At 36.5% G+C, this 15,259-nt stretch overlaps 1 protein-coding gene across 4 annotated transcripts in view; it reads left to right on the plus strand.

Annotated features, from left to right (window-relative positions):
• Positions 1–15,259, plus strand: part of MAPK8 (mitogen-activated protein kinase 8) — a 128,282-nt gene that overhangs the window by 88,568 nt on the left and 24,455 nt on the right. For all 4 annotated transcript variants that reach the window (XM_027858174.1, XM_027858159.1, XM_027858182.1 and 1 more), the window contains 2 exons: positions 5,003–5,172; positions 8,802–8,931. In XM_027858174.1, the coding sequence (XP_027713975.1) occupies positions 5,051–5,172; positions 8,802–8,931 (252 nt within the window). In that variant the 5' untranslated portion in view covers positions 5,003–5,050. The remainder of the gene's footprint in view (positions 1–5,002; positions 5,173–8,801; positions 8,932–15,259) is intronic.

The following is a 15,259-nucleotide window of genomic DNA, read 5'->3' on the forward strand; positions in this document are numbered from 1 at the left end:
GCACAAAAACTCAATGAAGAGAAGAACTCCTTAAAAAGTAAAATGGGTCAAATGCAAAAGGAGGTACAAAATCTTATAGAAGGGAACAATTTGTTAAAAATTAGAATGGGTCATTTGTAAGCTAATGACTTTATGAGATATCAAGAATCAGTCAAATAGAAACAAATGCACAAAATAGAAGAAAACATAAAATACCTTATTGGTAAAAACAACCGACCTGGAAAACAGGTACAGAAGAGACAATTTAAAAATTATTGATCTACTTGAAAACCATGATCAAAAAAAAGAGCCTGGACAACATCTTTCAAGAAATCATCAAGGAAAACTGCCCTGAGGTGCATTGAAAGAATCTACCAATCACCTCCTGGAAGAGATTCCAAATTGAAAACGCTGAGGAATATTGAAGCCAAACTCCAGAATTATCAGGTCAAGGAGAAAGTACTGCAAGCAGCCAGAAGGAAACAATTTAAATATCATGGAAACAAGTCAGGATTACATAGGACCTTGCAGCTTCTACATTAAAAAATCAGAGGGCTTGGAATATAATATTCCGTAAGGCAGAGGAGCTTGGATTACAACCAAGAACCAACTACCCAACAAAATTGGACATAATTTTTCAGGGGAGGAGACAGACATTCAATGAAATAGGGGACTTCCAAACCTTCCTGATGAAAAGACCAGAGCACAACAGAAAATTTGATCTTCAAATACAAGACTCAAGAGAGGCATTAAAAGGTAAACAAGAAAGATAAAAAAACAAACAAACCAAGAACATGTTATTCAATAAGGGCAAACTGTTTCCATCCCTACAAGAGAAGATGGTAACTCTTGAGAACTGTATCTTTATTACAACATTTAGAAGGAGTATACATAGACAGAGGATGTGGGTATCAGTTGACTTTGATATGATGATAAAAAATCTAATTAGGTGGTGAAAAGGGGTTGTACTGGGATAAGAGGAAAGGAAGAGGCAGAAAAGGGTAAATTACATCACATGAGGAGGCACAAAGACCTATTACAGAAGAAGGAAAGAAGGGAGGGAGATGAGCATTGTTTGAACCTTACTGTCATCAGATTTGGTTCAAAGAGTAAATAATATTCTCAGGTATAGAAATCTAACTTACCCTATAGGAAGTAGGAAGGGAGGGAAAAGGGAGAGAGTAGGAAGGGAAGAAGTAGTAAGGAAAAAGGGAAAGAAAAGAGAGGGGTGATAGAAGGGAGGGCAGATTGAGGGAGGTGGTGGTCAAAAAAAAAGTTGGGACTTAAAGGAAGCTAGGGAAGTCAGTAGGCAGAGTTGAAGGGGAAGAGCATTCCAGGTATAGAGGACAGTCCAGAGCAGATTCAGTGTCTTGTTGATGCGACATCCAGGATGCTAATGTCACTGGATCAAAGAGTATGTGTTGAGGAATAAGGTATAAGAAAACCAGAGAGATAGGAGGGGGCTAGGTTATGAAAGGTTTTGAATGCCAAAAAGAGCATTTTGTATTTGATCCTGGAAGTGATAGGGAGCCACTGGAATTTGTTGAATAGAGAGGTGACTTGATCAGACCTAAATTTTAGTAAAAATCACTTTAGTAGCTAAATGAATGGTGAATTGGAGTAGGCAGAGACTTGTGGAATGCATATCCACCGGCAGGCAGTTGCAGTAGTCTAGACATGGGGTAATGAGGGCCTGCTCTAGAGTGGTGACGGTTTCAGAGGAGAGGTGGGAGTATATACAAGAGATGTTACTAAGGTGAAATCGATGGGCCTTGGCAACAGATTGATTATGGGGAATGAGAGTGAGGAATCAAGATTGAAACCTGATAGAACCTGGAAGACGGAAAGGATGATGGTATCATCACTAGTAATAGAGAAGTTTGAAAGGTGGATAGCCAAGTAGGGGGAAAGATGAGTTCCATTTTGGACACCTTGACTTTAAGATATCTACAAGACATCCAGTTGGAGATGTGAGATTAGAGGTCAGCAGAGAAGTTAGGGCAAGATAGGTAGATTTGAGAATTGTTAGCATAGAAGTGATAATTAAACCCATAGAAGCTGATAGTAATATAAAGGGAGAAGAGAAGATAGGACAGAGCCTTGTAGGGCATGCATGGTTACTCGGCATGACCTGGATGAAGGTCCAGTGAAGGAGACTGAAAAGGAGTGATCAAATATGTAGGAGGAGAAATAGGAGAAAATACTGTCCCAAAAAAGTTAGAGAGAAGAGAGTGATCAGCTGTGTCAAAGGCTACAGAGGACAAGAAGAATGAGGCTTGAGAAAAGGTTATGGTTTCTGGCCATTAAGAGATCCTTGCTAACTTGAGCAGTTTTGATTGAATGATGACTTTGCAATTCAGATTGGAGAAGATGAGAGAAGTAAATGCACCTATTTTAGATGGCCTTCTCAAGGACTTTAGCCACAAAAGGCAGAAGATGTGAAATGATAGCACATATGGAAGGGTCAGATAAGGAACTTGTCTGTGGATGGGCTAGACATGAGCATGTTATAGGCAGTTGGGAAGCAGCCACTAGACAAGGAAAGATTGAAGATAATTGGGAAAGTAGGGATAATAGAAGGGACAGTCTGCTAGAGGAGACGGTGTGGAATAGGAAAAGAAGAAAAGCAATGGATGCGGAAAAAAAGACTTTTTATCAGATTTCTCTGAAAGGAATTTGGTGCCTGTATCTATCACCAATAGATAAATGGTCAAAGGATATGAACAAACAGTTCTCAAAAGAAAAATTAAAAGCTATTAACAACCATGTGAAGGAATGCTCCAAATCACTAATAACAGATGCAAATCAAAAAAACTCTGAGGGTAAAACCTCGTATCACTTAAATTGGCAAATCTGACCAAAAAATGGGAATAGTTAATATTTGAAGGTTGTGGGAAAATTAAGCACACTAATGCATTGTTTGTGGAGCTGTAAATCAGTGAAACCACTGTGGAAAGAAAGTGAATGCTATTCAAATAAAAGTAACTAAAATATTTGTACCCTTTGACCCAGAGCCATTCCTAGACTTATATTCCAAGGAGGCTGTTGATAAGAAAAAAATTTTTATATATACCAAAGTACTTACAGTAGTACTTTTTATGATAGCAAAGAATTGGAAACAAGGTAGATGCCCATCAACTGAGAAAAATGGCTTAACAATTATGAAACATGAATGTAATAGTGTATAATTGTGCTGTGAGAAATGATGTTGTCTGTAGAGAAGCTTGGAAAGATCTACACAAACTGATAGAGAGTAAAGTAAGCAGAGCCATGAAAAGAATGGGACTCCAACAACGTAAGCAGAACAGCCAGAAAACAGTAAAAAGTGAATGTTGCAGAATTACAAGGAACAAGCATGGCTCCAAAGAATCATCAGAAGACATTCCCATTTCGTCCCTTCCTTTGCAGAGGTGGGAAGTCCACAGGTGTAATCAGACTTCTTAAAATATATTGATTTTGCTGATTTTTTCTCATTTTTCTTTTATCTCTTTAAAAAAATTTTATTTGGTATGTGAGATGGTTCTTTGGGAGAGTTGAAGAGGGGAGATAGTCGGGGAAATTTTGGTGAGAAAAGAATTATATCAACAAAATTTTATTTTAAAAATTATTTTACAGGCATTTATTGCTTCTTCCTGCTGTGCCTCCAGTAGAACAACAAACAGCCCTCAAAATACACATAGATCAGCAAAAACAAGTTCCTGAATTGTCCTTGTGTGATTATTCATGTTTCAGTCTGTATTCATGTTCATCACTTCTGTGGAAGGATGTTGGCAGTCTGATTCTTCTTGCATTAATCAGAGTTCTTAAGTCTTTGAAAGTTTTGTTTGTTTGTTATAATGTCCTTTGTGTAAATTGTTTTCCTGGTTCTTCTCACTTTACTATATCAAATCATAGAGGTCTTCCCAGTTTCCTCTGAAAGATTCCATTTTATTATTTCTTATGGCATAGTTATAGTCCATTAAATTCATATACCACAATTTGTTCAGCCATTCTCCAGTCACTTCGTGCCCCCCTTAATTTCCATGTTGGGTCTCATATAAAAAACACAGCTGCTAAAAATGTTTTTCTACATTTAGTAACCCTTCATCTTTTCTTGATCTCATTGGAGTGTATTCAATTAATGATATAGGCAGGTCAAAGGGTACGCACCCCTTAGTAACTCTTTGGTCAGTGCCAATTTGCTTTCCAGAACGTCTGGACTTGCTCTCTTGAAATTTTTCTTAATTTTGCATATAATTAATATTGTACTGGCTATTATTCTAACAGTAAAATGTAAATTTTTTTTAAGACAGAGGCAATTTCATTTTTCTTTTGTGTCTGAGGTACCTAGCATACTTCTTTGCAAGTAGTAGTCACTTATTTTTTTTTAATAAATTAAATTAGTTTTAATGCTCCAGGTTAATTATAAAATCACTGCATTTTTTTTCATCTTGAAGTCCTCATGAGGTCTACCAAGCTAGAAAGGCTTTTAATACAAACCCAGTGATAGTCTGTATCTGTCACTTAAAGAGCAGTCCAGCTAAATTCAGAGAGACTTATCATTAGGTTGGCTGCCAAGTGATGAATTTTTTTGTTTTTGTTAACGTAGAGAATCATTTTTATCAATGAAGAGAATACCTCTCGCCAACAAAATCACAGATACTTAGACTTTAGAATATGACTTTTTAGTATGTAGCTTAAATATATTTATATATTTTAATATTGAATTTAAATCTCGGGGAATGCATTAGTAAGTTCTAGAATAAAGAAATTATTTTGCTAAATATGTTTAACCAAGCAGAGAAATCGTTAATCTACAAAATACCACTAAGTGGTTGAGGGGGAAGGGGAAATAATGCTTCGTATATATAATCCTTTGCTTTTTTTTTCTTTGTCTCATTAAAATTTTCATTGAAAGTCTGTTTACGTTTTTATATATATTCTTACTGTAATTGATTAGATGCTTCTTTGTCCATCTTAAGATTATACAATTAACAGGTTAATTACTACTTTGTAAATGTCACTTTTTATTTTGTTTTTACAGCTTCTGAGTAAATTTTGGATGAAGCCATCAAATTAATTATTTGCCATCATGAGCAGAAGCAAGCGTGACAGTAATTTCTATAGTGTTGAGATTGGAGATTCTACATTTACTGTACTGAAACGGTATCAGAATTTAAAACCTATAGGCTCAGGGGCCCAGGGAATAGTGTGGTAAGTATTGCTTTTAAAAATAACTAAAGATCAGTAGCACCGCATCTGTATTTCCTCATATCTTGGTAAATTTTAAACTTCCTCAGGAGAACACATCCAAAGCTGCCGTAGAGTAAGCTCCTACTGTCTAGGAATTGATCGTGTGCTATTATTTTTATGTTACGAATGAAAAAGAATTAACAAGAGGTCATTGTAATTACCACTTTTTGCCAAAAGAATGCTTTTCCTCCAAGGAACTCAAGGTGATTTATGGCTTCAGCAATTCCATCTTTAAACATGAAGGTTATTAGATCCTTAGAACCCTTTGGTTTGTTACACTTAACCATGTGTCTTTTGCCAGAAAGAACAATTAGCAAATTCATGAGTTCTGCTTATACATTAGCAAATCTTTTTAAATAAAAAATTCTACCTAATCATCAGTTTGGCACCATGAATTCAAGCCCAGCTGTATATATAAAAAAGCATGTATTTAGGAATTAGCGTTTTTGCTTGTAGGTGCAAAAATTAATGCCCATTCCAAGCTAAACAAAATATCAAAATTTTTTTACTAGTCTATTAGTTATGCACATCTGAAGTGACAGGCACCAAGTGTCAAGTAAATGACTTTTGGGGGGTTTTTTTGCCCCGAGGGTTGGGGAGAGGGTGTGGTAGAATGTATTAGTAGAATTCAGAGAAATGAGAGCCCAAATCAGAGTTGTTACAGAAGTATAGAAGATAGGAAGGATGTGAGATATTGTGGTTTGGAACCAACATGGCATGGTAGTTGATTAGTATGTGGTATGAGGGAAGAAGGAAGGTATCAAATATTATATCAGAGTTATGTGCTTGAGTGACTTTGTAGAATAGTGCCAGTAATTGATTAGAAAAGTTTGGAGCAGAGTATATTTGGAAGGGAAAGTTACGTTTGGTCTTAGACCTATTCACTTTGATGTGACGGGATAGCCAAGTGAAAATAGACCTCAGACAGTTGGAAATATAGGTCTGGCACTCTGGGGAGAGTTTAGTTGGAGTTTGGGGAAGTTATCTGCATAGAGGTGATGTTTTAATAGATTATTAAGGGAGAATATTGGAGAGAAATTAGAGTCTGGGATAGAAACTTAAGGAGCATTTATATTTAAAGAGTGAGAAGAGGGAGTAGTCACAGAGAGGCAAGAGAAAAACCATGAAATGAGTGTCATGGAAGCCAAAGGATGCTGGAATATCAAGAAATAGATGGTCCATAGCATTAAATACCTACACAGCAAGGTAAATGAGGATAAGGACATTTAAAAGGACATTGGATATGATGATAATGACATTATTAATGACCTTTGAGAGAGCTATTTTGTTAAAATGGTGAGGACAGAAGCCAGATTGCAAGGAGTTGAGAAAATAGGCAGTGAAGATGCTCATTCTAGAAATTTGTTGCTGGAGAAGAAAGAAAGAAGATGATAACTAGAAAAAATAGCAAGGTGAACTTTTCCTTTTTATTTATTCATTTAAAAGTCAGTGTAGATATTGAAAATGCCTAAGAAGGAAGGTATGATTGATGAACTGTAAAGACCTGGAAGAAACTGGAGGAAATGGTATTGAGTACAAGTTGACAGGCTATCTTTAGCAAGAAATTGTGCCCCTTCATCCTCTTTGCCTGGAGAAATGAAGGAAAGAGGATAAGTAAAGCCATTGAGAAGAGCAAAAGAGAGTCATTCATGTTGCATAGCCCTAAACTCATTACACACATGTGAAAGAATAAAGAAGTTTATTATGTAGACAAACATACCTTGTTATGGTAGTATGCAAAGGTATATGATGGTTAAGAGGCCTTTTTAAGTCAGTAAATGAAAAATAATCATTCTAAATGTATTTTCAGTTTCATGCTGGCTTTTTCTATCTAATCAACTTTTAGATGACAACCAGTTTTTAGTATTAGACTGCCTTTACTCAGTCTGTGCTTATGGTACCAGAATTAATTTATTAAAATAATATTGATTAGATGAAGCGAAACTTGTTTTGGAAGATAAACCTGCTGTAATAAAATAGCATTCCACTCCACACTCAAAGAGAAATTAATTTTAGTTGATTGTTATCAGTCTTATACTGCATTAACTGAGGTTAGAGCTAGAAGAAACAAACCCTCACTACTTTTACGGAGTAGGAAACATACTCAGAGAGACTGAGTAGTTTATCTGAGGTCACAGAAGTTACAAGTAGAAGCAGACTCCCATCTCCTACAAAGGGCTTCCAATACCCAATTCAGGTGCTATGTCTATTATAATTCATAACCAGGTGGCACTTAAACAACATGTTTTACTTTAATCTCAAAATAAATAAATTTTGGAAACAGGGGAAAGGAAAGGGAATAAGTATTTATATTATTGCTATATGCCATGCACTTTGCTAAGAGCTTTATATATACATCTCAATTAATCCTCACAACAACCCTGCAAGGTAGATGCCACTGTTGTCCTCATTTTAGAACTGAGGAAACGGAGGCAAATAAAGGATAAGTGACTTGCCTGGGATATGCCACATACTTTGCTATGAGCTTTATATATACCACTCAATTAATCCTCACAACAACCCTGCAAGGTAGATGCTACTGTTATCCCCATTTTAGAGTTGAGGAAACTGAGGCAAATAAAGGATAAGTGACTGGCCTGGGGTCACACCGGCTAATAAGTGTCTCAGGCCCAGTGCTCTGTCCACTGTACCACCTAGTTGCCAATGTGAAAAATACATGCCTAGGTCACATTTCTGTTGATCCTTAAAGTTTCCAAAGTGTTTTCTTTATAACAAATTGGTAGGATAGGTACTGTAATGATTATTGTCCTCATTTTACAGATAAAAGGAAACTGAAGCCTAAAGTGGTCAAGCAATTTTACCCAAGGTTACAGAGCTAGTAAATGACAAAGCAGTAACCCAAACCCATGTCTTCTGCTTCGAAGTTCATGCCTTATTGCCTCTCGGCTTATAGTAAAAACAAAAAAATACACACACACACACACACATTCTCTCTCTCTCTCTCTCTCACTCACTCTCTCACTCACTCACTCTCACCCCCCCCCCCCCCCCAAATGGGTATGTAAAACTTCATAATGAAAGATCTCAGATTTTGGCATTTGAAAATTAACTTCCAAACCATACTCTTGGATAAAATAATGATATAGACAGTATATGCTATAGGACTTCACAGGAGGCATAGACCTTAATATCTTTGTCTAAGATATTTTAGACAAGTCAGTTAATCTTTTTATACTTAAATTTAGCATTTTCAAAACTGAAAAGAATATTTTTGTGGGGTGCATCCAAATAATGCTAGTACTTCTTTGTACTTTGTAATTTAAGGAAAATTCCTCCATTTCACTGGCAGGCAAAGTTTTAGTTAAAAATAACTGGCAGAAAGCATTTAGCTTAACTCTCAGATATTTTCCAAGGGTCTTATAAACTATAAGATTGTTTTGTTTTATTTTTTTTTTTCGGGGGGGTGGGAATTGACAGGAAGAAGAGGAACACATCTATATAACACATACCAGGAAAGTTGTAAGCGTATGATTATTTTTTTAGCCAAAAAAGATTGATATGTATTCATGTCTATGGACTTGTAAGTTTTCTTTTCCTAAAATTTTCTCGTGTTTTGTTTTTAATTACAGTGCAGCTTATGATGCCATTCTTGAAAGAAATGTTGCAATCAAGAAGTTAAGCCGACCATTTCAGAATCAGACTCATGCCAAGCGTGCTTATAGAGAGCTTGTTCTTATGAAATGTGTTAATCACAAAAATGTAAGTGAAAGGTTTCATTTTTAAGTAAAGGTCAGATCATAATGAAGTTCATGACAATATGTGATGCTGTTTCTGCTTTTTAAACCTTTAATTTACAGTGTTAACCCTCCTCAGTTAAGTTTTATAAAATATCTTTTGAGAATTAATTTATATAGCCAGCTTTCCAATAAATTTTGATTTTAAATAAATATTCATTGAGTATCTACCATGAAAAGTCACTACTTCTCGCATAACTTTTCTGGACTCCCTACCATCTGGACCACTCCAATAAAGTCAATTCAAGTCAGTAAGCATTTTTTTAATACCTACAGTGTTCTAGGCACTGTGCTAAGTGCTGAAGATACAAAGAAAAGTAATAAACAAATAAAAAGTAGTCCCTGCCCTCAAATTTCTGAAAGCCCATAGTGTTTTATCCCTCACTGTTCCTCAGTGAAAACATACCAAATTCTTGGCATTTTATGAAAATACTTACTATAAGTATTATAGGACAGGAAGTGGGTAGGTTTGATGTCGATCCCAATCACACAGTAAGTATATGAGTTTGGTCAAAGCAGTGGGTTCATGTAAGGGAATAATGGGGAAGGTAAGTATTTAAGAGTCTGATGGTCTTGAATATAAGATAAAAAACTCGGGATCTCATCTTTTAGATAGTGAGAAGTCATTGAATGACTTTGAACAATCTAATAATATGTGTTTTAGGAAAATTAATCTGATTTTGGTTGCAAAATACACTGAACCAAGGAGAGATAGATTTGACTTTTAAAATCAGGCAATAGTTGGAGCTAATAACTCTCTGAACTCAGATTTGAACCCAGGTCTTCTGATTATAAATCCTGCTTTCTTTTCTCTACATCATGCTGCAAAATAACATTGGAATAAGATTTTTGTACCTGATTTTTTTTTTTTTGGTTCAATTTAGCAAACATTTCTTGAGCACTCTTGCTATGTGCCAAAGCCCTATGCTGAAAACTGACGGAAATTCAAAGATAAAAAGCAAAGCCCTGACCTCAAGGAGCTCAAAGGTTTTAGAAAGAGAAGATATGTAAACACTTTAAAAGATAATAATAAAAATGAGAAGAGTTTACCTAGACTTACTGGCACAGAGAACAAGTGTTAGGGCACATTTAGCCTAAAATTGTTCTGGTTATCATTTCTTCTCTTTATCCTCTCACTTAATAGTTGTGCAAGTTTCTTGATCACTCAGTCTTTCATTCTTTGTCATATGTAATAATTACAACCAAATATTTGAGTTTGCTTCTTAGTAAATTAAACTAGTCATTTAAAAAATTAAATCCAATCAGCAAAAATCTGCCTTTTTATTTAGTGGCTATTATGTTCCTGATAGTTTTCAACTGGGCATCTTTTAGGAGGTAACCAGTAAATTCTTTCTGTTTCTACTTTGCTCTCAGATTATGCAGGCAGTTTTCTTTTAAGATTTCTTGAAATGTGATATCTGGGTTCTTATTTTGGCCATGGCATTCAGGTAGTCCAAAAATTCTGAAGTTATCTGTTATTGATCTGTTTTCCAAATGTGTTGCTTTTGTTATGAGATACATTACATTTTCTTTTGTTGTTTCATTGTCTTCTGTTTCGTCCATTCTAATTTTCAGGTAATCCCCCCTCACACACACATAAAATTTTGTACATCTTATTCCAAGCTATTAAATTATCTTTCTTAATCTTTTATAGCTCTCATTTCTATTCCCACTTTTTCCAATAGCACTCTCATTTGTTTTTTAAATCATTTTAAACTCTTTATTTAAATTCTTGCTTTATCTCTTCCAGGAATTCTAGTTGAACTTGTGCCCAAACTGTTTTTCTTTGAGACGTAATTTACTTGTAGATATTTTGGAATAATTTTCTTCTGAGTTTCTATCTTGACTGCCCTGTCATCATAATAACTCTCTCTGGTGGGATTCTTTTTTGTTAGCCCATTTTTCTAGCCTACTTCCTAACTTCAGACTTTGTTAAGGCTTAGCTCTGTAAACTTCTGGGGAAGATATCTGGGTTGAGCTTTGTTCTTTTAGGTCTTTCTGTTACTTTTTTGGGGTATAAAGTGTAGTGTTATTTTGTGATCTCAGGAATTGCTCAGGCTGGAGATCTGCAAGCTTTCAGAGCTCTCAAAGTGTTCTGATCCAGGGCAAAGTATGATCTTTGCCCTTCTGTTCTGAGCTGTTTCAAGTTTTCTTTCCTCAGTTTGGGTCTGCATAAAAGTCCTGTCGGATTTCCCAGTTTGAATATTGAAGTAGACTGATGTTCAGTCACTATCAGCCTGCTAGAAAGCTTCGCTGGTTCAGTGTGACAGAACAGTAGACTTCTCTTTGGTCTGAGATTCCAGCCCTGGTTTTTCTCCTGAAGGTTTTAAACAGGATTGAAAGCTGGAACTGAGAACCCATTCTGCTCCTGGTGTCTGAACCACATAACTGCAGCTGTCTCCTGAACTTGCTTCTAACTCAGGACAATTGCAGCCCCTCCTTTCCCTTAAAAGCTATCCTGAGGTACAGGTCCCCTTCTTAGTCTACCCTGGGATGTAGGACCTGGAACTGTATAGGGAATAACAGAGCATCTCTTCCTGCATCCTTCACAAGATTGGGATTCCCCATGTATAGTCTAGGACCTCTTCTTGCCCTGCTCTATGGCCTTGGTCATTTTTTGAGTTTTTATGCACTGAAATGGTCCTATGAGATACACCCCTGGACTCCCTGTATTGCATGCGCTGAAAATGGGTCTCATAGTGATTTTTCTTTTGAAATCCTGACCAGCACTCCATCTGGTGCATTTTCTAGATCTTAATGGAAGGATTGTGTTGCAGGAGCCTGGCAATACTTCTTTCCTTTTACTCAGCCATCTTAGCTCAACCCCCCCCCCCCCCACAGGGTTAGTACTTCTTAAGTGCTTAGATAAAGCAAGATAAAATATGTAAAGAACTTTGCAAACCTTAAAGCAGCATTTATACATATATATATATATATACACACACATACATACATACATATATGTGCATGTATGTATGTATGTATATGCTAGCTATGATTGTTACCTCAAAAGCAAATCTTATCTTTGTTATCTTCACAGTGTCTTTCCCTTCCCCTACCCTTCCCTTCCCTTCTTTCTACTCACATAGCTACCATCTCTCACCTGGACTCTAGCAATAACTTCCTCTTTGGTCTTCAAATGGCTCCCTACTCCAATCCATCCTCCACACAGCTGCCAAAGTGAAAAATTTTCCTAAAGTTAAGGCCAACCATGTCATTCTCCCTGACCTCTCTCCCTGCTCCAATAACCAAGTGGCTCCCTATCCCTTCTAGTATAAAATGTAAATTCCTATTTGGAATTTAAAGTTCTTTACAGCCTAACTCATTCCTACCTTTCAAATCATTACTCCTCTTCATATACCTTGTAATCCAGCCATAATGGATTACTTTTTCTTCCTCATAGTTGATGCTTCATTACTAATGCCGTCTCTCACAAAACTGTCTTGTATTTTGTATATAGTCTTATAGGTGTACAAAATGTCTCCCCTGTGAAAATGATGACAGGTACTGTTTCACCTTTGTCTTTGTCATCCCCAGTACTTAGTATGGTGCCTGGCTTAATAAATGCTTGTTGATTGATTAATTTTAGGATGATGGGAATGATGAAAGCATTGGTGCAAGACAAACATGAAGAACAAGGTAGAAGCACAAGAGAGGAAGAACTGGGTCAATTCAATGATCCAGCTAGTAAAATCAAAGAGGGAAAGAAACAGGTAGACAAATACTGAGGTAAACAAGTACATAGAGGCAGTCCAAACGAGATTACAGATTCCAAATAAAATGTTTCTTGGTAAGGGTACATATATGTAAACCTTTGCCTTATTGAATGTATAAATAGACTAACTTTGTTTACAGTTTTTAGTTTGAGGAACAGGGAGCAGCCCCTGCCCTTACCAGTAATTGGCATTTCTTACAACTTCTGGTTTCTTAAAGTTAATTTTAAGAGACCTCATACTTTTAGTCATCACTAAAAAGAAGTGTGTGTATACTTCCCTTTAATCAATATTCTTTGGAATTTACTTAAATATGATATTGTCATCTGGACCCTGAAAAATTTTCTAAAAAGGTGCCAGAAAATACTGTATCTACTTTCTTGACAGAGAGCTGAAAACATATCCCTTAGTAAATCATCGGTTTGTTTCCTAATTGGCATTTCATTAATTTTCTTTCTAAATTAATGCTTTGTTGATGCCTTTTGTTTTCAAAATAAAGTCATTTCAAGATATGCCATCCTGTCTATCTGTTCAGTGAGCCTTCCCCGTAACAAAAAAGTCACTATTAAAACCCAACTGACACCATGGCCATGTCTGGCAACATGTGCAGTATTTTGTGTTCATAGTCCCGCCCCATCTCCCCCCACACACCTCTCAGAGAAAAGGTGCTATCTCTTTTCTCATCTCTTCCCTGGGGCCAAGTGTAATAATCATCCAAGTTTTTGCCTGTTGTTTTCCTGGTCCTGCTTACTTCACTCAGTATCCATTCCTCTGAGTCTTGCTGTGTTTCTCTTGAAGTCACCCAGTCATAAAGGTACTACTGTGCATTCGTTCATTTGAAACCCTCTTTGAAGCAAGCCTTGCAGCAGGCTCCAGGAGATGACAGGTCCTGGCTGGTGGTGTTCCCAGATGTTAGTACCTCAAGTGTCATGTTTGTTGCCCTTTGGTCTTGAACATTTTGTGAAGATGAATGCACAACATCCCCTTTTCTTCAGCTTTTCCCACTGTTCTTCCTCTCTGCTAAGACATAAGCTATTATTGCCTGATTGGTTTATAGTCTTTCTAAATATGTCTTTTTCTTGCCTTTCCAAGCAGTAGCCATGAAGCAAAGGAACATTTTCCATCCTCTGCTTGGAGGTGGAAGCTCTCATCTGTCTTGCCTTTGGCTTCTTTTGCTTTTGCACTATTGAAATTTTTGTGTATGCTAACCTTGAAGATCACTGTGGAGGGTCAGCTAAAAATAGATCCGGAAGTCCTTTTATCCAAGTCCTTTTGCACATAGAGCTCAGTAATCTGTATGTGCTGTAGCTTCTAATTGAAATTGAAGATAATGATAACATGCATAAAAAATTGGATCACTTGTTAGAGCTCCATTGTATTTAAAATTAAAAGGGGCTTAATCATCTAGTCTAACCCACTCATATTATATTTGAGAAAACAGAAGCAAAGATGATTATGATTTTTCTAGTTACATAGTTCCAGAGCTAGGTTTCAAATACATATTCCCAGAGTCTTTTTCCAGTAACACTTGAATGAATACAGAAGTATTCACATTCATAGTTGATTAAATAGACCTCTGGTAGACCTTATAGTCATCATGGCATTGTGACTAGAGGATTGACATCACTTCAGGAAGACCAGACTTCAAGTGCTGCCTTGAAGATGGATACATACCAGCTGTCTTACCCAAGGGAAGTCACTGAACCTTTCAGTACAGGAGGCAACTCTCTAAGACTTTAACTGGCATCCTTTGTTGGCAGAAGGAATTTCCTCATCAGTTAGGGTTCTGAGATAAGTTGTTGTTGTTTGTCCTTCATTTTTGAAGAAAACCGGTGACCTCACAAGACTGTTAGGATGGCCAAGGGGTGTAAGGCCCCAGACTCAAGCATGAGTTTCCTCCGTGCCCAGGATTCTTCTGATCTCCATATGAGGCATGAGTTCAAATCCCACTCCTGACAGGTTTCTGAGATGCTAACTAGGTAGGTAGGTGGTACAATGAATAGAGCTCTGGACCTGAACTCAGAAAGACCTAAGTTCAAATCCAGACTGAGACACTTACTAGCTTTGTTTCCCTGGGTAAGTCATTTTGCTTCTATCTACTTCATTTCCTTCTATAAAATGAAGGTAATAGTAGCTCCTAATTCCTAGGGTTGTTGTAAGATTAAACGGAGATATTTGTAAAGAGCTTTGCAAATCTGAAAAGTACATCAATGCTAGCTGTTGCTGCTGCTGCTGCTTCTAATACTAATACAAATCCTTTTCCTGAAATAATCATTAAGCCTTAGTATCAGGGCTCAGGTTTACATTTTTAAGTAGAATTTTGAATAGAATTTTCTTTTTTAATCAATAAGCTTTTACATTGCTTCTAATGAAACAAATTCTATGCCTGCCATGGGGGTAAAGTCTCTTGACTGAATGAGAAATTTCATTTCTGTTGTCTTAAATCAACAGAAAAGAAAGTGATCATATATGAAGTCAGTGAAAGTAAACAAATGAACATTTACCAGGTGATTGTGTAATGGACCCTTAGTTCTTTTTAACCTATGAATTTGCCATTCAGAATTATTCAGTTTCACAAAA

Source organism: Vombatus ursinus, unplaced genomic scaffold, assembly GCF_900497805.2.
Source record: "Vombatus ursinus unplaced genomic scaffold, bare-nosed wombat genome assembly UNPS02000749.1, whole genome shotgun sequence".
Taxonomy (NCBI): domain Eukaryota; kingdom Metazoa; phylum Chordata; class Mammalia; order Diprotodontia; family Vombatidae; genus Vombatus; species Vombatus ursinus.